At 39.0% G+C, this 26,099-nt stretch overlaps 2 protein-coding genes across 2 annotated transcripts in view; both read left to right on the top strand.

Annotated features, from left to right (window-relative positions):
* The window catches only part of LOC140335451 (unconventional myosin-X-like), an 89,314-nt gene extending 72,088 nt beyond the window's left edge, over positions 1-17,226 (top strand). The window contains exons 27-41 of the mRNA XM_072418061.1: positions 551-797; positions 1,748-1,843; positions 2,873-2,966; positions 3,118-3,173; positions 4,569-4,711; positions 4,854-5,048; positions 5,134-5,291; positions 6,085-6,208; positions 8,079-8,376; positions 9,137-9,344; positions 9,577-9,713; positions 10,705-10,831; positions 12,745-13,194; positions 13,859-14,050; positions 15,605-17,226. Of these exons, the coding sequence (XP_072274162.1) occupies positions 551-797; positions 1,748-1,843; positions 2,873-2,966; positions 3,118-3,173; positions 4,569-4,711; positions 4,854-5,048; positions 5,134-5,291; positions 6,085-6,208; positions 8,079-8,376; positions 9,137-9,344; positions 9,577-9,713; positions 10,705-10,831; positions 12,745-13,194; positions 13,859-14,050; positions 15,605-15,718 (2,639 nt within the window). The 3' untranslated portion in view covers positions 15,719-17,226. The remainder of the gene's footprint in view (positions 1-550; positions 798-1,747; positions 1,844-2,872; positions 2,967-3,117; positions 3,174-4,568; positions 4,712-4,853; positions 5,049-5,133; positions 5,292-6,084; positions 6,209-8,078; positions 8,377-9,136; positions 9,345-9,576; positions 9,714-10,704; positions 10,832-12,744; positions 13,195-13,858; positions 14,051-15,604) is intronic.
* A 4,029-nt stretch (positions 17,227-21,255) lies between these two features.
* Positions 21,256-25,583, top strand: LOC140334535 (uncharacterized). The gene is made up of 2 exons (XM_072416802.1): positions 21,256-21,316; positions 23,824-25,583. Exon 2 carries the CDS (start codon positions 23,834-23,836, stop codon positions 24,860-24,862), a length of 1,029 nt encoding a protein of 342 aa, XP_072272903.1. The 5' UTR covers positions 21,256-21,316; positions 23,824-23,833; the 3' UTR covers positions 24,863-25,583.
* The last annotated feature ends 516 nt before the right edge of the window (positions 25,584-26,099 follow it).

Raw genomic sequence — 26,099 nt, 5'->3', positions numbered from 1 at the left:
TAAAGGGTCAGTCTACTCAAAGCTATTTATTATTCCGAGTGTTGGAGTGTAATTTCAACAGATTTTTTCTTGTGTCTCTAGGGAATCTTTTACCTGTTTTGTATGTATGTTGAAGCATAAAAAGGAGTTTTCAAATCTCCTTCCTGTAGTCTTAATTGAAGTTATATTCTGAAGAATACAACATAAGCAGGGAGGACAGTGATAAATATTTGAATATTTTAGCAGAATGTTTAAGAATTTTATGGCTCACAATAAATATGCTGAGGAAATCCTGTAACATACCCAAGGTTTAAAGAAAGTTGCCTACAGTTGATGGCACCAGATATCCATGTTGGTGGGGCTTAGGGAGTATTGAATAGTTGCAAGACCTCATCATAATAAATGTGTCAGGTGGACTCAAGTGCAGATACTTTACATCTGGATTCCCCCATCAGATCTGATAACAATTGCATCTACTGCATTACCCCAAAGCTAACATCTGAATTTAGGCTTCATTAATACCTTACAAACCCTATTCCCAATTTATAGTCATTATTGTTGTTTCTTGCAGCTGGTGGCTTGATGAACATGTGGAGACGGCGATGGTGTGTTCTGAAGGATGAGACCTTTATGTGGTTCCGTACAAAACAAGAAGCTCTAAAATGTGGATGGTTGTATAAGAAAGGGGGTGGCATGTCCACGTTGTCACGCCGCAACTGGAAGAGGCGCTGGTTTGTGCTCAGAGAGTCCAAGCTGATGTATTTTGAGAATGACAGCGAAGAGCGGCTGAGAGGAACCATCGATATTCGTACAGCCAAGTGAGCATCATTTCCTTATCAAAAATGCGCAACAGTTCAAAAGTTTTTACCTTTATTTTGGGGGTAAACCTATTTATAAAGCTCGACCAGCTAATGGTAGATTGTGATTGAGGCGCTGTGGGCTGTAGCTTGCAGCTAAAAACTTTGAGATCAAAATCCATTCATATACTAAATCAGAGGTCCGTGTAAATCTTTCATAAAAAAAAAAAAATTGAACTGATTTTGAATATATATGTAGACTTTGGAAGTTACTTTCATCCATGATTAAGTAAATGTAATTTTCATGATTGTAAAAGGAAGGAAAATATTGCAGAAGGAAAATAAGTAAAAATAAAAAAAAAACACTCATGGAAACCTAAATATTATGTAATCCTTGGTATATGACTTACTTGTCATAAACTGCATTGTTGTACTGCAAACTCAACCATGCTCCCATTCAACTATGTGGAAGCCCTTGGGAACCAATCTGTGTACATGGTTGTGGTTGAGGTGGAGTTAAGACACTGTTCCCGGAAGTGTCACTGTTCTTGGAAGTGTCAAGCAATTGTGGTTGTCCAACCACACAGCATGGATTTTGCTGCTCCTGGGTATATAGCAGTCTGCTATGCACCTGGGAATGATTAACCATGCAGTTTCCAGTGCTTGCCTGAAAGATGCAGAGTTTGTGGTTGAAGAAATCCCAAGATACAGAAGTAGCATAAATTCCCAAATCCATATTGCATGAAGTATCTTCAATATTTTGAATTATTTCATTATTGCAATTCTTATTTACTAACATTGCTAAAAACAACATGAACTCTGCAACAAACCAAACTGACCTTCCAGCTTGTCTGAATGTATTGATAATTTGTGTATGGATTCATTTTTACTGTAGTTCACCTAGTGTGTATAAAAAGGTGGTATGGCAGATGCAGAGCTAGCATTATGACAAAATATTTTCGGTGTTTCAGAGCCATCATTGATATACATGAGAAGGAGAATGCTTTGGATGTTGTAACCGAAGAAAGGACGTATCACATTGTGGCAGAGACTCCAGAAGATGCAAGGTGAGGATAATCATCAGATGATCTTCGGTTTTGGTTTTTGCAAGCCTGCAGCAGTTTTACTGTAAAAGTCCGTTTTAGCTCTTGTACACCCAGGAAATAAGCTCCTGAATTTGCAACATTACAAAAATTTGTGTTTTACTACTTTTGATTCATGATAGGCAATGCATGCAAATAAAGAGCTCTCGCCCAATGCTCATATACTATATTGCCTTGTCTAGATGTTGTAGGTAAATACTGCAGCACAACAGATAACCTAATGCAGGACATGACTGTTTATCTACTGGTAATGTATACAACAAACTATCAAATAAAAATGACAACTACCGGAAAACGTTTTCCCTTGTGTAGAACCCTTACAGCATTCAGAAACATAACCAACACCAAGTCTTACCAATGGGATATCTTTGCTGGCCTTTTAAAGTCAGAAATTTACTTTTTGTGATTACAGAACAATAAATCTAAAGTCTAGACAGATCTAAAAGATAAATGACTGCAACCCTGTAATCATTACTTTTATTAAATGCAAACATTGTATCTACCTTAATATAAGGCATTATTGGCCCCTTACAGAGCTGGAGTGTGCGAAAAATAAGTTACACAAGAAATCAGTTCATATGCTGCCAAGTAGTATAATGATAGAAGGGAAAGGCAGAGTGGGAGAGAAGAGATCATTACTTTGCTTCTTCTTTTACTGTCTAGTTCTGGGCAGGCTCATCTCCTCCTCCTGTATCACTCTCTGTATCTGTCTGTCATTTGCAATCCCTATTTAATGTACAGCGCTACATATGTTGGCGCTATATAAATACTGTTTAAAAATGGTCCATGATGACTTGGGGTTCAAGGAAGTGGGTTAAATGATTCTGGCAATCAGACTGAAGTAAACAAATATGGAGTAAAACCAAATTGCAGCAAAGGCTGGCTTTTCTATTTTATTGTGTAATAAACTACACATGTTTATAACCAAAATTCTCATTCTAGTGGCTTTTTGACTAACCTGGATTTTTTTTTGTCCGCACCACCCAATTTTAGCGGTTGGTTCAATGTTCTGAGCCGAGTTCACATGGCCACTGCCCAACAGCTGCGAGATATGAGGGATGAGCAAGCCAACCCCAAGAATGCTGTGGTGAGTGTCGGCTCCATGAATCAAGCAGGGTTCTCAGGAGTTTGACAGAATTTCTGCACTCTCCTCCAGACAGAATGGCGATCCTTCTTGCCCACGTTAGACACAATCTGTTTCACATTAGAGAATGAACAATCTGTTCTGTTTTCTGCAGGGAACTCTGGACGTTGGGCTGATTGACTCTGTCTGCGCATCAGACTGTCCAGATAGGTAATGTGCATTGTGTGTCGGTGGTATTGTATATATTGTGATTTGGAGTGATCAATATTGTGAAGTGTACTCTGCTGTACTCTGGGCCAAAATTAAAAACTTCGACAAAGTCGCATGCCAAACTTGAAACTGAAATAGCACCGCTACTACAATTCCCTGTATGAAGAAAACAGTCAAATGCTGGGCTTAATGTTATGTTCCAGTGGCTGGAAATCCCTCTTCGCCAAAATAGCATTGCTACTACAATTCCCTGCGTCTATAAAACAGTCCGATCCAGGGCCACGCAAAGGCAGAGAGGCCTCTGGTCTATAGACGCAAGTGATGCCGGGAATTGTAGTAGCGGCGCTATTTCAATGCAGTGGTGGGCCAGCTGCAATTCATGTTTAGGATTTCTTTGGGGGCCAAAAAAAAAGGACGTTGCCGGACAGATTTTGTCCCCGGGCCAGAGTTTGACACTCCTGATCTAGAGGCTGCTAGCAATTACTGAAGCCCAATAAATGAAATTTACCCTTTCCAAAGTAAAGCTTTTTATACAGGAGTGGGGACTCATTTCAAACATACAATGAATGTTATTCCTAGCAACTCCTTCATCTAGCAATACCCCATTTCTTGCTCTGTGTCCAGTCATCTGACTTTCCCGAGAGACTAAAGAAAATGTTAGATGTAAAATATGGAGATCAAATCTGTTTTATAGGTGGACAGAATGAATTGCCATCCCTTGCAGATTTAAGATCATGCATGTACTTCGGTCTATTCCCTCAAACAGAGCTGAAGACAAAGTCAACCTGTATACATTTTCCATACTAGTAACCTTTAGTTACCTAGTACAATAAAGCATGATCATAAATAACCTACACCTGGATGGAGAATGTCTGGCATCTTCGATCCCTTTTTTCGCCAGCGCGACTGTTCTTAGTCTTCCCCTTTCCCAATTTTTTGGATTTCAATTATTTAAATCATTTAGGTCTTGGCATCATATATGGGCATTACATAGGGTGGTGTGCATGCAAAAAAAGTCTGAATAGAAATGCCTCCTCTTCCATCGCCCATCAAGGTATTTTTATATTTTCATAACTTCTTCCAAGAACCATCCCACTGCTTGCATCATGTGATCTCTTGAGATATGAGGCATTTGATATAATGTGTATGAGAAGCACCATGCCAGCTTATCTTACCAGCTATGATCCACCTGCAAAAAATAGAAATGCACTGGTTGTAGTTTAAATATTTGTTGGCGTGTTAACAATGGGTAACTAAAAAAGAAAGCAAATAAATTACAGCTTTCGTAATACATTGTTTTCAATCTGATTGACCCATCAATATGAATTAGACGTATTGTTTTCTTTATGAATTGTTCTGTCAGGAGTATATCATTCCCGATTTATTTTTATATAGACCCAACTCCTTTGTGATCATCACTGCAAACCGCGTCATTCACTGCAACACGGACATTGCAGAGGAAATGCACCATTGGATCTCTTTGCTGCAAAAACCACGAGGAGAGGCCAAGGTGGATGGCCAAGAGTTCCTCGTCAGAGGTTTGTTCACCCACTGTGGCTTTATTCCCACCCAGTTTTTATACTTCCAGAAAATACTGGGTTAAAATGACCCATTTGTGTGTTGTTCTGTATATAGATCAAATGTACTTTGTTTCCCATGGCTTCCGTGTCTCTCTTATAGGCTGGCTACACAAAGAAGTTCAGAACAGCAGCAAGATGGCCTCTCTAAAGCTAAAACGGCGCTGGTTTGTGTTGACCCGGAATGCTCTGGATTACTACAAAACATCGGAGAGGGCCGCCTCAAAGCTGGGCACCCTGGTTCTAAACAGCCTGTGTTCTGTGGTGCAGGCGGATGAGAAGACTCACACTGAAACCGGTATGGAAGGGAAATGGTACTTGGTATTGCCATAGTCAATACAGTCATCATATGGTTGTCTAACCTTCATGACCTACTATTGCAGGTTACTGGAATATCGTAGTCTATGGAAGGAAACATTCCTACCGATTGTACACCAAGCTGCTGAATGAGGCCATGAGATGGGCGAATGCCATTCAGGGAGTGATTGACAGTAAAGCCCCCATAGAGACCCCAACTCAGCAGCTCATCCGAGACATCAAGGTAAATAATAAATCTTTACTCTATGATCCTTTTTTACATGTAATTATGATTTAACAACATACTTTGAGTTTGTTTTTGTCTTTTTAAAAACACTGCAAACACATCAAATTTCTTGGTTGTCTCACAACAATGCTTATACATGGCTGTGGTTGGTGTGCATGGAAAAAAAAAAACCAGGGCGAGCAGTTTTGCCTGATGGTCCACTCCACAGTGCTACTTAAGCTCAGTAGACCAGGGAGGGGGTGTTAGCCCATGTTTTATTTGCACACTCCATGCCAAAGTTTTGTGAATCCAATCTAACAGAGTTTCATTGTCCGTTTTTAGTAATTGCTTAGGCAAAGCATGTCGAGGCAACTTGTCTTTCTGAAGTGAAGTTGTCCTTCTGGGCTATCACTTTGGAGCTTTGGTCCCTACTGAGATCAAGAACCATTTGGCGTAGCTTAAGGTCATTAGATCTTCATCATATTGCTTTGTAGTGTTCCCTCTAGTAATCGTGTTCTTGATTGCACAGTAAGCTTCCTTGCTAAACAATTGTTGCAGAAAACAAAATTTTGGGGTATGCCGTACATTGTTGCCAGTGGAAAGTTGTTGGTAGATATTTGTCCATTGGCACAGATAAGGTGCTGTACTGCTAAACAGAAAGCCCAGCATGTACATGTATTGAGCACTTCTCTGTATTTACTAGTAGTGTATTGCACACGATTTTATGCATTTCCATATTTATGTCAATATTGTATCGATATTTTATTTTTCTGCATTCTGTGAAGTTTTTTTTTTTTACTTTGTTTATTAGGAGAACAGCCTGAACAGCGAGGCTGTAGAACAGACCTACAGGAGGAACCCCATCCTGAGATATACCCAGCACCCCCTGCATTCTCCTCTGCTTCCGCTCCCCTATGGAGACGTCAGCCTCAGCTGTATGCATCTTTAATCCTTATTTCACTGGTTAAACTAAGACTGCTTTTTGCCTGAAATATTGAGCATTGAGTCAGACATTAATATTTCTTGTGGATACTGCTATCTCTCAACTCTGTTCCTTCCCATCTTTGTGTTGTCCAGCTTCTTCTCCATCAATCTCTTGTCTAGGCATGTAAAAAATCATGTGTCTTATCTTGTTGGTTTCTGGACCATTACATGATTAATTTATCAAGAAATGCTGCCTGCTAAAATCTTATATCCAACATATCCTGTTGAGCGTACTGGTTGCCTGGCCCAGCTAGTAGTACACTGGGTAACCGGTCTTCTCAACTCTTCTTCAAGACAACTAATGCAAGGGTGCAGCAACATCAAAAAGTTAATTTTTGGTAAATAATAAAAAAGACATTCCTATAGAGGGGTAGGGTAAAATTTTAAGAAAAATGTAGACTTCCCTGGGGATGGGACAAAGAAATACTACACTTTTTCAAACATTTACCTATCCATTTTGCCCATTTTACATTAGCACCTTTCCTATTAGAGATGATTAATAATCTTCCTTTCTTTCATCCAGCAATGTTGCATCCTTTCCATAAAAACGTCTCTGCACTGGCCACCACACAGTAGATCCCCCATATTCTTCTAAAGGCTGAAGATGCTTAGGGAAGGCTCCCTACAAATCTCTGGGAATTAGCTGTGCTGGACTTTTATGACTGGTCCACTTGGTTGGCTTCTTCATAAATATGGATGTTCACGGCTCCATTCTCAGTTCTGTGTTGAGCAGTGAATTCTGTCCTTGAACATGATAGAGGCTGTCAGTAGTGAAAGTATTTAGATATATGAATACATTTCCTGTGATAATATTTATATTGTGTCAGGGTTATTAATTTCCTTTATGTTAACCAAGCTCTTGTTTAGGATTTCATGTCCTTCAGGATTACACGTCCGTTAAGTTACAATACAGTTTCCATACTTTCCGGTTCTTCAGTGAATAAAACGACCCCTAAGAACCCAAAGTAACCTCCGAGCATTGACTTCCAGCACCTATTGTCACCATTGTAATATTGAATAAGGGAACTTTAAATGCCCTTTAAAGAAATTCACTTCCTCATCTACAAACAATGGACAATATGAGTTAAGCTTTCATGAAAATAAACTTTGAACAATGAAGCGACATAAATTATACCCAGATTGTTTTCCCAGCAAGCGGTAAACTTGTTTGTAGAAAAGTCATACGGTTACAGGAGAGGAATAAATTGTGTTCTGATTTGGGTTAAGGGCAAATGATTATGGATTTCTATTGTCAGGGCAATCTGCCAGAAATGTTCTCTGCTTCTAAGTCCTGTTGACAGCTGATATGTTTGTGGACTGAGAGTTATCCATTCTGCTTGGCCATTGTATCTACACAGAACATCAGAATATCTAAAAAAAATTTTAAATAAAAATAGATAAATTTTTTTGGACCAAAAAAAAAATCAAATGGAAAAACTCATTGCTGGGATTTATATTATGCTTTAACTGAGTGCACATTAAAAGATCATTGAAAAAAATGTCCCCTTAAGATGCACAAAAAACAATCAAAATCCAGTAATTAAACCAACAAAACCACGTATTAAAATATTTTAGACATCTCCCTGGCCAAGGGTAAGGTAGGTATATTTTCCTATATTTTCCCTACATGTGTTAAAGCTTCAATGCTGCGGATTGTAATAAGCAGCCTTTCAGTGCATTCAAATCATGAAATAACACACTGGTTTTCCATGTTATATTAATACCAACATTCAAAAATCCCATTAGTCTTCTAGATTGAACTGATTTGCTCTTGCGTTACCTTGACTCTTTGCTGTAACACCGTTTTACCTTCATTTGCAGTGCAAAAGGAGAAAGGATACACCACTCTTCAAGACGAGGCGGTGAGGATCTTTAACTCCCTGCAGGAAATAGAGACAGTTCCAGATCCAGTCCCCATAATCCAAGGCATCCTACAGACTTGTCAGGATCTCAAGCCGCTCAGGGATGAAGTTTATTGTCAACTGATCAAACAGACCAATCATGTTCCTCAGCCCAACAGCGCGGGTAACCTACGGCACTGGCAACTGCTCACCTGCATGAGCTGCACTTTCCTGCCTGGTCGAGACATCCTGCGCTATCTCAAGTTCCATCTTAAAAGGTGAGGAACAAACCCAAATCATATTAAATTCTTTACTCTTGGTTTGCTCTAGCAGGAGAGGCATGACATCTGTAATACAATGTATTGCATGACACCTCATTGACAGCCATGTCATGCAAACAATGGTTCCCCTGCCCAGGCAGATTGGGCCATGGCTTCCAATTCTAGGATACAGGTGGACCGTTTAGTTAAGGCTTCTTGCATAAAATGTGTGTTCTTCTGCACTGTTTTAGGCACTCGGGGTCTCAATAAATGTTTTTTTTTTTTTTTTTAAATACCAAATAACCCTTTGGCAGTTTGTGGCAGTGTACCACTCTGGGGTTCAGCTTCAAATAACCCACACACTTTAATATTACACTTGATATTTTTAGCTATAAATGATTGTATATCCTTACATCTTCCCTTGCTGATAAGTCCTATATGTACTACATTTTACGCTTGCCATCCTGAAGAGACACTTATATACTGAGCATTACACTTTCCCATCCTGATTAAGTTCTACATGCACTCTTCATTATGCCATCTCTTCCTAAAAAGTCCAGTATTTATTGAGCAATACACCTTCCCTTCTGGATAAATCCAGAATGTACTGAGCTTTCCATCTTTCCATCATGATGAACCTTGTATTTGTGAAACAATACACCTTCCCAACCCAATGAGTCCAGAATATCCTAAACAGACACCTTCCCATCTTAATGAGACCTGTAAGTTGCTGAGATGTCACACACGTGGTTTGATATGGACGTTCTGTTCCCTGCAGGGTGAGGGAAAGCTTTCCTGGCACAGAGGTTGAGCAGTTTGCACATTTTATCGTTGATGCGCTGAAGAAAACTAAATGCAGAGAAATGGTGCCATCCCAGGAGGAGATATCGGCACTACTCACACGCAGCAATATGAACACAACGGTTTACTGCCATGGAGGAGGATCCTGCCAGATCAGTATTAATTCCCACACCACTGCCGGAGAGGTAGTTATCATCTTTCTTCCCAGGCTGTTAGATCTTGTGTTATCTTGTGTTATCTTGTGTGATGTTTAGTTTGCTGAAACACTGTTCACTGTACACAGTTGCCTTTTTTTGCCCTCTCTTCTCCTCTGCCCTCTCTTCCCCCTTCTCTTTTCTCTTTCTCTCCCCCCCCCCCCTTTCTCTCTCCCCTAAAGGCCATGGTTGAAATGATTGGAAATTGTTTCTTGTATCGCAGGTGGTGGAGAAATTAATCCGCGGTCTTTCCATGGATAACAGCAGAAACATGTTTGCCCTTTTTGAACACAACAAAGCTACGGGCAGAGCAGTGGAGAGCCGTGTGATTGTAGCTGATGTCCTTGCCAAATTTGAGAGGTTGGCACTTTTTTTTGATACCTTTCTTACATTAGGTCTGGTTTATTAACCCTGCTTTGGTACCATGAAAAAAGTTACATTGGCATTACCATATGGTGAATTTGACCCCACTGTAGGACGTAATCTATTACCAGAATATAACATTTTATTACAATATTTTGTCTTTCCCCAAATATTTTTATAAATTACAGGTTTGTACTCAAAAATTAATAAACATTGTATTTGTCTTATGAGCTTTCAAGTAACCTGTATAGAAGCAGATACAGAGAATGTATTGCAAAATCCAAGTATTGCAAAACACTTCTCGTGTGAGTTTCTGATTATTTAACATCCCTGTAGGCCAAACTTTTACTGCTGGCATTGGTTGCACAACCATTTGCTGTCCTTTTCTCATACAAATGCACTTAATACAGATGAATTTGCATTTTCTTGTTCTTTGATCTGGGACAAATGTGGCATCTCTTGCACTGAAATTCATCCTGAATGGCGCTGGGTGGTGATTAGAACTGATGAGGGTGCCTTTGGTAAAATGCTGCAACTGACCTGTATCAAAGTTTGCTGCACTTCCCATCTCTAAAGTGCATGTCAAATGATCAGAGCAAGGGCCAGTTCCTTTAAGAATAAATAAATAAGCCAAATACATACATATATAATAAACATATATCCCGAAAAAAAAAAACAGAAAAGCAATAAAACCAGTGAATGTAAGTCACTTGGTTGGAAAGAGCTTACGAAAAGTAAGGCAAGGTCACTAATCATAATAGTTGTAAAAAAAAGTGTCAAGGAGAAGTGGGGTCACAGAGACCCCTTGCTACCACAGCAGGGTTAAAGCCAGAGTGCCCAGGTTCCCTCATGATAGTCTATCTTCTCCAGTCTTGGAGAGCTTTAATCAATTGGGCCTATTGTGTCTACCGTGTATTACTGATGCTTTACTTTTGTGCACAATTTTGTGTCCACCTTAATCATTTGATCATCCTGTCTCCTCCAATAGATCGGCCAGCACAGGAGAGGAAGAGGACGACACCGTCCAGTGGAATCTGTATTTCAAACTCTACTGTTTCCTTGATGTGCAGAGCGTTCCCAAAGAGGGTGTTGAATTTGCCTTCATGTTTGAGCAGGTATAGCCTATTTACTTGATAACACCTGGAAAGGATGAAAGAGCTTTTGAGCAATAACTGTATCTGGCTTTATCACGCACACAATATATGAATTCACAGAGATTCTTAACTTTGTACATGTTAGGACACACAGAATATTAACCATACAAAAATGTATCATCCAATCTGATTTAGTTTATTAACTACTTAAGTCTTAGGATCTGTTTTTCTGATTTTAGTGCTGAAACTGCCAGCTGTGACTGACATGCCAGCACTAAGCCCAGAAGCTAAATCAAGCTGGTCCAGTGCTTCCAGTCCTATTACAGATTGCCCAGAAAAAGGCATGCATGTAATGACTTGGTATAAAGCTGATTTTTCAACCCATGCTAGAAAAGAATTTAGCAAATGACTGGTCATAAGCAAGTGATTTTTTTTTTATCAGCTGCGGTGTAATCATACATGTTGGTAAATGTTGATTGAAAATTATTACAAATAACAGTTGTGATCACACTTTTTCTGAGAAAAAAAAAATGGAAAGTCAGATCATGTACATGTGTGCAGTGTTTACCCATCATTTTCCAGTCAAAAGTCTTAAAGTGCAAAACTAGTAGCAGACTTGCTTGTGTCCAATTTTCCTTACCAAAAAGACTTTTAAGGCACCGTATCAATTAAATTATATATTTCATAAAACTATAATTTATTCAAGTAATAAAACAGAGATTCACATATTAGTTATCAGTCATGCATGTACAATGCCTTTTCAGTCTCGATTTTGCAGAATCTGTTTCATCAGGAATTGCAAGACATTTCAAAGTTGCACTATAATACCCATGATTACAATTAAAATGCATGCCCAAATAGTTCATAGCTTCAATTGTATCTTAAATATCAACACGTACCTTAAATCTCATCCATTAAATCCATCAATCCAATGATTCAGACGCAATGGTGGTTGCAGACCTCTTGATGGAACCAGGTGACTAGCATTCATACTTCAATCGCGACCACAATTTGTTTTTCTTATTTTGAATGAATATCATGGGGGATTTCTTTCCATACCTCTTAACTTGTCTCCAGGGAGGTTACTGAATATTTTTATGTGAGTCCTCACATTTCTCTATCCAGGGCTGTGAGTTGGTGAGCAGCGTTACAATTTTCACCCAAACGTAAGGGAAAAGCAGATTCCAGGAATTGATTAGGGCAGAATGGAGCCCTGGGAAGGTATCACCTTTTAGATGATAATTAGGTTTGAAATCGGTATGAAATAGAACTCTTTTTTTGCAGTATTTTTACTTGTTTTGTCTCAAACCATTAGTCCATTATCTCTTGTCAACTGACAAAGGATACACAACTCTAACAACTGCATTGTTTCATGGTTTACTCCAGTTTTTTGATTGTTGTAGTTGGGCTGGACATCCTCTGGGCCTAAGGCTCCTGTCTCCGGTTATCTTGTGGATGATCCAGCTCATCCTTCCTTCTTCTGAAGCAACAGATTGTGCAGAATGGCAATCGCTTGCAATAAAATGACAAATCATTTGTAAAAATCAAATCCAAATGATTATGTATACAACAGTATATTGCCATTTACAAAACTAAAAATGTCAGGTCCAGAGTGCAATGAACCGATACCTCTTTTCCCAAAATTCTGAAACCAAAACTATTAGCCCAATATCTTCTGTTGCCCATCCATCCCACATGTACAGATAATCCAAAGTGTAAAAGTGTGTTTCATTTGCTTATTTTTATTACTTAAGTGTGCATAATTAAATCTGTACTCCTCCAAGGCCGCTTTACCCCAGTTAGAAAGAGAAGTTGGGATCAGCTGCAATTAACCAGAATGGCTGTGGATCAGGAGGTCACTCCTTGTGATTAGTAACTGGGTTTGCATACTGCATTGCCCTAAAATAAAATAAATTATAATGATTCTTTTTCAGGCCCATGAAAGTCTGACAAGTGGCCACTTTCCAGCCCCCGAGGAAACTCTACAACACTTGGCCGCTCTACGTCTTCAGTATCAGCATGGAGACTTAAGTAAGGTCTCCTGGAACTTGGAGTCTGTATATCCTGTACAGAGACTAAAGAACAAGATCCTGCAGGCTACAAAAAGCAGCAGCAGCTCTGGGCAGACTTTAGAGAGAAGGAGAACCAGCTTTTTGGAGGGCACTTTGAAACGTGGATTCAAAGTGGGCTCTATGAAGAAGCAGAAGATGGAGGAGGAGCAGATGCTTGAGATGTGGGTAAAGGAAGAGCTGTCTGCTGCTCGTACCAGTATAGCAGAGAAGTGGAGCCGACTGCACGGGATGTCTCAACACCAGGCTATGGTGAACTACATGGCCATTGTCACAGAGTGGCCAGGATATGGGTCAACACTTTTTGATGTTGAGGTACAATTATGAACTGCTGACCTGTTATAACTACAAACTAATATGCAATCTGAGTTATAACCTAAATGTTCTTAGTTCTTTCTATATTCACTTTTGACACCATAACTAAACATAAATGTTGGACTGTAACTGGACCATTTTTTTTTGTACCACACTTGCTGTATTTGTAAATATTCTGACCTCCTATTCAGGAACCTTTCCACATGCCACCCATACATACAGTTTATGAAATGTTTGATGTAAAGGGCATGTTGAAATCAAAGCCTATGACTAATATGAGAAATAAAACTGAAAATGGGATGAATTCGGATTTTAGCATTTAAATTGACCATCTAACAGGAACCCAAAACACAATTATTTATGGGGTTTTCATAGCTAATTTTCTGAGTTTTTAGCAACAGCGGGCTCGGGCACGCAATGATGCTAAAGCAGGAAAGCCACAAACAACAAATATTTCCTATTATGGACACAAGCTAATGTGCTGTCCAAACATCAACATCTGATATTAGTTTAAGGGTATATTTAGAGATTTAACATATCATACCATCAGAATGAGATGACCAAGTTTTAAAGTGTACCAGTTTGCAGTTCTTAAACATTAGATCCAAATATTGGGCTGTGCTTTTTTCAGCAAAACTTAACATCCTGTGTTTTTGTTTTACAGTATAAGGAAGGAGGCTTTCCTAATGATCTGTGGCTGGGCGTCAGTGCCGAAAATGTCTCCGTGTACAAAAGGGGGGAACCAAAGCCCCTGGAAACGTTTCAGTACGAGCACATTATCTTCTTCGGAGCTCCACAGCCCAATACATTTAAGATCACAGTAGATGATCGGGAGATGTTCTTTGAAACCACACAGGTTTGTATTTAGGGTTACGGGTTGTGGGGCAGTCTTTGGGGGAAAATGTCTCTTATATTGCTGGCCAACAGAAAGAATGTCACCCTTACAGATAGCCACAATATCACTGATGCCTGATGGCTAATAGATGCAGGAAATTGAGAGTTTAAACAACAGAAGAATAGAGACTGTAGGTTAAAAAGGAAACATATTGAACAAATATGAAACTTAATTTAGCATAATAAATAGAAGGTACAACCAATATTTATATTTAGGTTTTTGGTTGATGCTGTATAGTAGAACCATGAACTTTCTAATGCCTGGTTTTAAGATTATGAGCTGCCAGGTCTGCAGCACCTTTAAATTCCCATTATTAGGAGGTTCTGGTCTTCCTGTTGAGTTTTCATGCATTTTACAAGTACCCAAATCTTTAAAGGGAAAGGGGTCAGATCCAGCAAATGTGGGGCGATTGCTCTGCTGAAGTCCACAAAAATATATAATTAGGCAATGAGTGACTTTCCCAGAAAGTAACACTTTGGTTGCACTGAACCTTCAATCCTTTTTCATGTCAACTTGCCACAACACCAGATTTGGTTTCTTACCTTACTTGGGGGATGTGGGGCTACATTAGATGTTGTCCTAGCAAGAAGAGCAGACCTTGTGTTTGTTGTAGATGTTGGTCCTGCTCCTTTTCTTTATAATTGATGACTATACTGTTTACCCTAGTAAGATGTACTGTGGATGCCTAATTTTATTTCTGTCAGTAAAAGAATATTAAACATCACTGATGTCATGTAAGATAAAGGCTGAGACAAAATAGACGACTGCCAAAATCGTATTGCAAAGGCATGCATTAATATCATGTGCACAAACATTGTTTTAACCTGGAGGATTTGCTTTCCTCTACTGTTTACCATCAATAGTGAAATATAACAATAAACCACAATGTTCCAACACAATTCACAGACAATTCATTCCCAAGAGAGACGGGAAAAATAATGCACGTCGGCTATAACCAAAAATCAATAATATAGGCATAGTCTACCTGCATAGACCTTTTTTTTCTCTAGGCATTGCTGTAGTGTACCAATATCCTATAGATAATCTGGTGATTCTGGAACACCACCTGTTATTGCCTATCACAGACAGTGAAAACCTGGTGTAACAAATACAGTTTAGGTATATTTCTCATGGCTACCAATCATATTTAAATCTGTATGTGATTGGTAATACAGGAAACGGAGAGAAAGTAAATAGTATGAATTGAATTGGTGCACCTGACTGGTAACCATGCCGCTTCTTCATTGTCCTTTAACAGACATTTGGTGAGGAGATGACTCCCTTGTTTTCCTTCATTTTAACAGAAAATAATTACCAAATCTTTGACTTTAAGAATTAGATGGACAGGAATTGATTGAACTGCTCCCAATAGATGCATGGACAGTTTTATCCTATCTGGAGTTCAGATTTATTACTTAATACTCATTTGATTTGTTTTAATCATTTGATTTGTATTTCATGCTATTTTAATCATTTGATTTGTTTTTCATGCTATGTATTTTTGTTTTTACATAGGTTGGGGAGATCACCAAAATCATGAGGGCGTACATTAACATGATCGTTAAGAAGCGGTGCAGCGTCAAGTCCATCACCAGTCAGGACAGCCAGTTCAGCAACTGGGCCAGGTGACGCCGTCCACCGGTGGAAACTCCAAATGCATGCACTGGTTAACGTCTATGTTGGAAACTCTTGGGCATGGGAAACATGAAGACTTGTTTACATGGACAATACATAAACATGGAGGACAAAAGCCATCTGATTAATGTGAAGGACAGACGATGATCTCCTAAGAACATTTTTTATACTTTCAATAGTAATATCTCACATTGGAACCAAGTTGGTTGTAGCATCATTTCACAACAGACTGCAAGCCTTGTGTCATCAAGGTTTTTTTTTTTTTCTGGCGAACCAATTACAAAAATAACTTTTTTATGAAGATATTGTCTTCCTGCTGATTTTGCGAAATCAAGTAGCTTTGTTGCTTACCTTTTGGTCTTCTGAATACTTCTCAGGGCAGAAATTCCGGGAGTGTATTTCACATTGCAATGCATGACGAATAGTGGAGAATTGGTGGTCAGCAGATGTCAGTCTGCCATGTAGAATAGCAGTATTATTGAGCTCTGTGGACTATTGTGGACCATCCCCTATAGAGTAGGAGAACCTTTCTTCTAGGGTTTTTTTTCTATATTCCTTTCACCTATTTAAAAGAACATTTTCTTGAAGGTCTTTACATCTGAGTGTAATGTATAAAGCACATAAAGTACTATTTATTTTGTAATAATTATTCTGTCTTCTGCCCTAGTGTTGCTCATTTTGGTTTGTAGGCAAGGAGTTGGGTTGCCAACTTTTTAGAAATATTAAAAAAATGTTTTCCTGTGGACATAAAACATGTCAATCCTGTTGCAATGTTCTCCTTGTTGAATAACTGAGAATAATAACAAAAAAGCAACATTACCCCCTTGTTGTAAAGAATGTAGCAGGTAGGTGTGCCTGGGAGGTGCAAACATTTTAAGAAACCCCCAAACACATTCAAAAGTAAAAAAATGGGTAAACTTAGCATTTCTTATTTTAAAGTTTATAAGTCATTATAACTCTGTCCACCCTGGGAGGCTGGACAAAAATCTTTTCCCTATTTAATATTCCTCAGCCCTCCTATTTTGACAGTTCATGTTCCATACTCCAGCTTTTATCCTATAGGCTATCGCAGCATTAATGGGGCTTTTTGTAACAAACAATCTCCAGTATTTACGTCCAAGAGTATTATGTAGGAAGTCACCAGCAGCCATTGCTTCTGCCATTGTGGCAGCCATCTTGCACCTAGCTCAGTTAGACTTCCATATCTATATTTCCAATATTACAGATTGCCGTAAATTGTCATAGTTATCACAGGACTGGCCAGCCCACGGAATCCTGGAAAAATCCTTGCTGCTTGATTAATGGAGGTCTGTGGGTTTTTCATTTTCTTTCTTTTATTTTTTGCCTATATGGGCCCCATTCCTCATTGTTAGACTGCGCCCTGGGCTGCTGCTGGCGGTGGTGCCCAGGACTGAATGTATTTCACTTACTGTGGATGGTAGAACCGACTGTTACAGCATTTACATTATATTGCTAATAAATTATTGATTATAAACACTTTAGTGTTGGTTGCCCTGTGTGTTTCTTTCAATTATAGGATTGGAAGGGTTTGGGTTATATATGCAATTGTGAAAAAAGGACTGGAACAGTTGTGCACCACTTATAATGAGGTTTTACTCAGCAGTGAATGTGACTTTTTGTAACGCCAGGGTGGATATAGAATTCTAAATTATTAGACTTTTCCAAATGTTACATTTCTTGATAACACAAATCCTCATGTTCAAACTATTCTGGATCTCACAGCCCAAGAGACCAGAGAATTATAGCTTTTCTAATTATAGTTAATTACAGACTGGCACGGTACGATGGCAAAGTTGTGTCTGTTTTACAACATATTATTTATGTGTGTTGAAATCATACCAGGCACATTTTTACGAAGATGAATTACAAATATATTTAATCAGACACCATCAGAAATTCTGGTCCCCATACTAGCTAAACGTCCTTGACCCCCTCCCTCATGTCTAAATGTTCCAGCATTGCAAAACTCAAGTTCCCAGATGGTAGCCTTAGTGTCTGTACACTGTATGGTAGAACAATTGCCTAAACCTTACCATCATACCTAAATTTCTAATTTTTACCAAATGTGATCTCCTAACTTAACTCTTGATGTTAAGCTACCTCCCTACCACAACTAGATGAGGTTATAGAGATAGGGGTATCTTGTTCTTAATTTGAAATGGATTCCTCCTTGCTGTACCATGGTGTGACACTGTTACATCATCCTTCACAACAAAGCTAACAAGTGGGTACAACTTACTAAAATGGTTTTCTTTGGGTGTGTTCAGCATTTTCTCATGTGTTGTTGGACCTGGCAGATACATAGAAGGTGAGGTGTTGTACAAACAGAACTCACTAAGGTTACTACACCTTCCATTGGGCCTGGAAACCCCCTAGAGCCTTCCAGAAAAAAATGGCTAAAGAAAGGCATGTCTAGTAAAACCACTTCTAAAGTTTTTATGGGACTAAGTGATGTAGGGGTTGATAACAATATTTATAGATGACTATGCAATTTTTAAAAGCATAATTGGCTGTTTGTAATCATATATTGTCCTTTGATAAGGGTTTGCCAGTTTACCCAAACTCCCTGAAGAAGCTTGCACAAAGGATCTGCCGATAGGGCTTACTTTCCGGGTAGGGCTTACATTTCCCCCTTGCATGATTAGCATGCTAGGGTTAGTTTTCGGGGTAGGTCTAATTTTCGGGGAAACAGTATTTCCAGCTGAATCAGGTTTGCCCTGGAAGAGTCTGCTCAGCATAGATGAGGATGTATAAGGGGGTGCTTGTGTAGGTTACATGTGTGCAAAGAGCTCAAGGTTGGCATTATGAGTATGGAGAGGTATCGAGAGATATCTTCAAACAGTCATATCATAGTACATCTGACCATATATCTAAACATTTTTTTTTTTTTTTGCAATTTCAGCTGCTTCCAACTTCTTTGCTGGAAAACTTGACCATAAAAGATGAAGGCAGCAGAGGGGTTTCTGCAGAAAGACTTTTCATTATAGGTTGACGGGAGCAATTATGCAGACTGGTTGAAAGTGCTAGAAAATTGTTCATGTCCAACATTTGGATGAAAGAAGCACAAAAGTGTTTTCAATATTTTACAAATCTTTTTGCAGGGAAAATTGTTTCTATATAATATTTTAACTATGTATTTAGCTGCTTGCATGAAGCCTTTGCAATTTTTTAATTTTTAGTTCCTGATGTTGTATAGTGGTAAGACATTAATGATGGCCTGTAGGTCCAGCTGTGTCTAGGCGGTCAGATTTTCTCAGGTTTGCCTTCAATGCCTAAAAGAACATCGCTGATTCTAAAATAATTTCTATAATTATTTTGCAAAAATGGCTTTTATCAGTGGTACTTTTGACCTTGTTCCATTACTTTTGGAGTGTTGAGGGTTCATCATCCATCATTGGGCATCACTCCTATACACCTCTTTACTCTAAATTGCATAATGTTTTCAAGGTAATTCAAAAAGGCTCAGTTTATTAAATATGGGCACATCCCATGGTGCACCCACAGTTATAAGAACCTTATAAAAAATGCAAAACCTGATTAACCTAAAGCAGCCATTCTTAACCTTTTCAACATGGGGGAATTCCTGCAATAAATACCATATCAACAGTTCATTAGCATGGTGGTCAGAAGGAAGAATTCCTCTTACATTTCTGGCCAGTGTAAGGAATGTCACCCTTACAGATAGACAAAAGGATGATTGGCATCAGTAGTAAAAGACTTGAGAGGCACAAACCGCTCATTGCTCAAGGAACTCCTAGCAACCTCTGGAGGAATACTGATTGAGAGGCACCAGGGTCCCAGGTTAAAATGTTCTTCCAGGACACTACCTGAATGGATTTTATATTTTTTCCTGTGTTTGCATGGGTCTCCCAAAAACATACTGGTACGTTATCAAAAGGGCAAATAGTGAGGTCATTTCTAGTAGTTCTTAAAGATGCACCACATCCCACAAAGCCAATTGCAAATCCCCCCCCCCCCCAAAAAAAAAACAAACCTATTGTATACTGGTAAGGTAATTGGATTTCCCATAAGTTGGCCTTAAACCATGACTGAGACAAGGAAGGTTTAATAGTATGAAGGACAGTTGGTGACACAACAATGGACATGAGTAAGATGTCGTCCCTCAAGTGCTTTTTTGACTGGCTTTCCAAAAAAAACAAAAAAAAAAAGACAATGTTCGATAGGTTTAATACATTATAACACTCTTGTAACGAAAACAATAAACTCTTGTAGTTAAAAATAGTAGAAGTGTAATCATCAGACCTCCAAATAGATTAAGAATGGGTAAAAGAGACAGCTATCCTAAATTCTACACAATTTTTTTGAGCTGTGTAATGTCTAGCAATAGTATAAATGTTACTTTCTGTATGTATTTGGTAACTTTCAAAAGTAAAAACCTATTTTTATTTGCCAAAAAGCCCTTTCTTGTGCTTTTTGGAGAATTTGAGCTTTAGTAATCTCTCTGTTCTAAGGGATTAGGAAAAGCATTTTAGACGTTCACTGCAACATTCTACTGCAGGCTCAACTGTGCTCCAAACAGCTTCCATTCAACTGAATGAGTGTGGTTGGGAACATTTTGTGACACGGATCGGGCATGGTTCCTAGCAGCGATCCCATTTCTGGGAGGACAGTTGCTTTTTCTTCTGTGGAAGAAAAGTTGCACCACAACTGCATGGGCAACGAGTGCCATTCCTGGGAATGTGGCAGTGGTTTACTAGACACCTGGGAGTAGCTAGCCTCATGGTTTTTCACCACAAGTGTGAAAGAGGTCCAAGAAGGAAAGTGGGACTGTGGAATTTGGTTCCAAAGCCATTCTTCAAGGACAGTTGAGAGTTTAGGTTTTAGATACCTAGGCATCAAAATGAGATTATAAAACTTGAACCCTTTTATGATGCTGCCTTTAAAAAGAATATTTAGTCTGATGGTTCAGTACGCATGAATAATAAGCGCATGACTTTTTTGTTGTGTGCTGAGAAAAATGGACTTTGCCGTGTTGGGTATATTTGATGTTTTGGGGCGCAGTCTGTTCATAGTTTTCCCTATCAGGTTCATAGGGGCATTGCCAGCTCAAATGGCACCAAGAATGTTAAACCTCCTTGTGCAATTATTGCTTAAAAGTACCTGTCCCTCATGCAATGCTGTCCCTGAAGAACCAAACTGGCAATACAGGTATGTGACAGGTTCTAAAATTTAACAGCAGCTTGGACAGCACTAATCCATGTTCACAAATCCATCATCTACCCAACATTATAAATTAATCTAGATGCTTGCCTAGATTGTCTCTTGCAACATTTGACACCAGCTGTTAATTGTGGTTTCTGGCACCAGCCCTTCACAAATATTCAACAACATTAATTGCTGAAATTAAATATTACAAAACAGCTTGGTGGGAAGATGTGTGACTACAGGTGGGGTTATGAAATTTTTCACAGATATATTGAGGTGAGAAGAAGCCAATTGCCCCCCAGCTAGCAATGTTTTATAACTTAAACATATAAAATGAGCTCACCTGGCTGGGTTTACAAACACTGAACAAGACGGATCTTCTGCAAACCTGCACAGAATCTCATCGTAAGTACACCAACTCCTACTTTCTTAACCCAGTAGAGGGTAGTTATAGATCATATAGAAGAAGGTTCCTAGATAGCTGTAGATTTTGGGATGCCAGTTGGACTTTTTAGACATGATTTTTGAATTTTGTTTTGTTGTACAGGTGTGTATGCTTTTTTATAGTATAAATATGTGCCATTGCAGTCTGCAGCCACCATTGTCCATTGGAAGGAACAATAGCAAGCATATGGCTTTGGTAAAGTGAGTTAAATGATGCTGGACATATTATTAAAGACTTATAGTGATTAAAAAAATGTAATTGGAAGCAATGGAGCAGCTTAGTGACCAGGTAATTTTCAAGAGGAGGTCAGCGATGGGAGCCTCTGAATTTCCTTTAGGATTACTTTATACTTGTGTTTGCCTGCAGAAGTTCTTTATGTCTGTTCATGCTGCTGCTCTCAGGCTATTTATTGAACACTGCACTGGTGAGTTATGTTGTGTAGATCTCAAATCATCATTATTGCACAGGTGCTGAAATTTACATGCAACAAACATACAATATATTTCCTGATTTTTGTTTTGGTTAAATATCAAATATGAAGTTGTGTCATTTAAATAAATTAAAACGCTGTCAAGTCCGAAATGTTTGATTTGTGTTAAAAATCATGCAATCATGCAATAGTTTCCTTCTGATAAAATATCTTTTTGGAAAAGGGATTATGGTAATCCATAGATTGTACTAGAGGTTTACAAGGAAGGCTGATTCTCCTGTTTAGAAATCTAAAATTCAGGCTATCTGTAAGGGTGACATTATAGAAGGGGTTCCCTGAAGAACCAAAAAGTTATTTCAAGGGTTCCCACCATGTTAAAAAGGTCCAGAAACACCACCTACACCAGGGCTTTCCAACTTCAGTTCTCAAGGGCCACAAACAGTTCACTACACCTTTTTTCTTTTATCTGTTAGAGAAATCCTAAAAATGTGTGTCGATCCTGGCCCTAGAGAACAGGATTTGGACAGCCCTGACCTAGAAGATAGTGGTAAAGCATTGTAAAACTGTAGAGTTGATCTTAACACTAAATGACTGATATAGTTTGCTCAAGCATGGTGCATCATAGCATACCTATACCTTCTTGTATCTCAGTGCCGTCCATCTCCTTTTTTTTTTTGCAGCTTTTCCTGTCTTTAAAAAAATCCACCCGCATTAGGGTCCCAGGACTAAATCTTGCTCAGGACACTATCCCATTGTGTTTGCATGTTCTCTTCTGGGTTTCCTCCAGTCACACCACTTAACCTAAAATGCAGCTGGGTTAATTGGCTTCCCCCCAAATTACATAACTAGAGCTTTAGGTTTGAGGCATGTCTGAGTGTTCTTTTCTTTAGAAAGCACCCAGCTTTAGGTTTTAAAGCTTATCTCTAGTTAAATACTACCCCTTCATACCCCTCTCTCCTTCTACAAGCTTGGATTAAAAAAAGCCCATTTCACTTTCCCAAAGCCATGTGGCACTCTTGTTCCAAGTCTGCAATCTTTTTCTACAAGAGACTGGGTTATTTTCCAGCGTGACGCTTCCTATTGTCAACCAAGAGCATTGTCATGAGAACCCATAAGACATCATGGGGAACACCAGGAACTGACCAGCACATCTACAGTACTAAATTACTAAATTAGTATTCCCCTGTACCTGGTATTTTTTGCTTTACAAGGCATAAAGATTTAGGATGTGTTAGAGCAGGGGTGTCAAACTCTGGACCCCAAGGTCCTTTTTTTGTCCCCCAAAGGAATCCTAAATATGAACTGCAGCTGGCCCACCACTGCATTGAAAGAGCACCGCTACTACAATTCCCAGCCTCACTTCCGTCTATGGATCAGCGGGCCCTCTGCCTATGATAATGCCAGGAATTGTAGTAGCGGCGCTATTTCAATGAAGAGGGCGGGCAACTCATAAAGTTTAGCTCCACATTAGCCGCACCTGGCATTTCCAGCCCTTCCCCTCAGCTGTACTTTGCTACTCCAAGGCATTGACTTGAATGGTTGGATTTTCATTGAAGAAAATTGTTATTATTATTGTTAGCTTGTGCAAAAAGGTTACCATTGACAATTAACTCAGAAGGCTACAAATAGAGAAAGAGGCATACGATTTTTTCCTAAATAAAATTTTATTATAAGCTTGTTCCAGCTTGAATGTAAAGCAAAACCTCTTTTTATCCATATGAAAAGGGTTTATATCTAATGAGAAGGAAAAACTTCCTCAATTTTTTCAATAAATTTCAAGTCTGGCCTGCGACTGTCTAAGTTTTTAATTTTGGCCCTCTGTGTATTTGAGTTTGACACCCCTATGTTAGAGAACACTAGTAAGCAGGGGAGTGAATATTTGTCCATTAATGGGCTGTAACTTTCTTTACTATTACCTGATAAACTATCTTAACATTGTTTTTTTCTTTTACAGCCCCTTCAGCTTAACTGATCAGTGGTTGAAGCTTTTACTTGCAAAGAATTTAATCATATATTATCGTGTTGATTTATTTCCAGGATATCAACCATGGTGAAGATTGTCCCTAAGAGCAAATCCAAGGCAGATTTTTGTGGTGTTGACAAATATTATTATATAGTCAGACCAGACCTCACTTGTTATATGAGGTCAACAAATTTCAACCGAGGAGAAGATTTGGAGATCTTCAGCTTGCACCCATCCTGCAGAAATGGTGATCATTATTTGGCCCATGAAGATGACCTCTTCTACATCATCCAGTCAAACTATTACCGTCGAGTTACAAATATGAACACAGATGAAGGTGCTGTTGTTTATACCCTACACCCCAACTGCCAGGGCGGTGACCATTACTTATCAGCTTTTGGCTACTTCTATATCATTTTCCAGAACCGTGGGGTCTATCGTCGAACAAAAAACATGAACAAGGATGAAGAGAGCGAGGAATTCACACTGCACCCAGAAAACAAAAATGGCCTTTATTATTTTGGGGTTAAAAATTACTACTATTTGATTAAGCCTGATGACAAGTGGGGGATTCAGTATACACGATGTACCAACTTCAACACCAATGAGAATGCTGAAAACTTCTCATTCCATCCCAGCATCTACAGCTTTTTACCTGGAGGTTTGGCTATTGCCAAGGGTCCATCTTTTGGGGAGTGGGTGTGCATCAAAACCATTGGCAATGACTCCCAGACCCCCATTGAATGGAAGAACCGGGTCACTAAGAAGGTTGGGTACGAGAAGGAGGCGATGCACAGTATAGAGCACAACTGGAAAGTGTCAACAACCGTCTCGGCTGAGACAGGGGGCTTGAGTGCTTTGGTTGCTAAGGCCCAAATATCCGTAACAGCTGAATATGGTGGATGTAGTACAAACACAGAAAAGGAGAATTGGAACGAGGCCACTGAAGTTGAAGAAACAGTAACTCTCACTCTAAAGCCCAAACAAAAAATATTCATCTATGTCTACCAGATGGGGTTTGGGAAGGATCCTGTGCTTCACTGCCGGGACATGAGAATTCTTGACACCGCTACTCCACCCACCGATAACCCCCTTCCACCAGCAGTCAATTAGTTTCTATAGTTTGATGACGTGGATTCCATTTAGTACTGCTACTAATAGAGCTGCATGGTATATCCAAGCCCTAACTGGATGACATTATTTTTGCTAAACTAATACATATTTTTCTTTCTCATTTTAGAGCTTTTATTCACTCTAGACTCTTTCAGCAAATAGTTCTGTACCTGTACAACCTTCAACTGCACGTTATTGCTTTAGAGTGCCTTCCTGATAGTAACATGGTGAAAGCCCGTGCAATGTGAATCAGGACAGCTGATTGTAGTCTCCTCAATGGGTGCATGTGACGATACCAGAGCATAACTGGGTAAAAGCTGTCACCCTTTAACAGGACATGTCTAAACTCATTGCAGGACCACAACCTATTTGCTTGCATTTTAAGGAAGTGGGTGTTACTGATGTATTTAGAGATTAACTACATGTATGCATTTCCATTGTCATAACTTACTAAGGGGTGCTCTTCCTATACAGTTTATTCTTAATTTAATGGGGTCAGGGTTTATTTCTTTTCAGCCTGCAACTGTATCTACTCCAACAGCTTCATGTTTTTTTTCCATATAATACTATAGAAAAGTCACAACAGATCATTGACTTGCGCAAAATGGTGGGTTTGAACTCTACTCTTCTAAACTGAAGAGTTTATTGTAAAAAGTCATAGAAACTAGACATCAAACACATTGACTGCCTCTGATATACAATAAAGATGCTTTGAACTGAATTTTACTTTATCTTACCATTACTTTATAAAATGAGCTACATGAATAGGTATCAGGTACTAACAATCAATCTTTACTGATTAAAAATGCAGCTACAACATACAAATGAAAAAATGTGCATGCTGTACGCCAGGTGACGTCACGCTGTATATTGGGTTGTTTCTCCAGTGAAAAGGACTTTTGGGGAAAGAAGTGCATTTGGTAATACAATAAACACTGGGTTCCTTACCCTTAACAGGTCTCAAGCAAAGCCCAAACAACTTAGTAGAATCTTACGAACATCAAATTAGGCAGTACTCCCAACAATTTTTTTTCCCTAAAAAATTACTTAAGCCTAGTAGCAAATGTTGTGATGAACTGAGAAATAACAGTCAATGACTTATTGGCCTTTCAATTGAATACTACAACTTCCCCTTTTACCCACAAAAATTTCATGTCCCCAGATAAAAACAGTTTTGCCCAACAGTATAAATGATCACAGTGAAATGGGGGTTTGAAAATTGCTTTTTTTGGGTCTG

The sequence above is a fragment of the Pyxicephalus adspersus genome, chromosome 7, assembly GCF_032062135.1.
Source record: "Pyxicephalus adspersus chromosome 7, UCB_Pads_2.0, whole genome shotgun sequence".
Classification (NCBI taxonomy): Eukaryota; Metazoa; Chordata; class Amphibia; order Anura; family Pyxicephalidae; genus Pyxicephalus; species Pyxicephalus adspersus.
The sequence above is the reverse complement of the archived record's forward strand: the minus strand, read 5'-3'. Positions and strand labels throughout refer to the sequence as shown.

Bases quoted from the DNA above. Each gene is read 5' to 3' on its own strand.
- LOC140334535 (XM_072416802.1), top strand. From the start codon at position 23,834: ATGGTGAAGATTGTCCCTAAGAGCAAATCCAAGGCAGATTTTTGTGGT.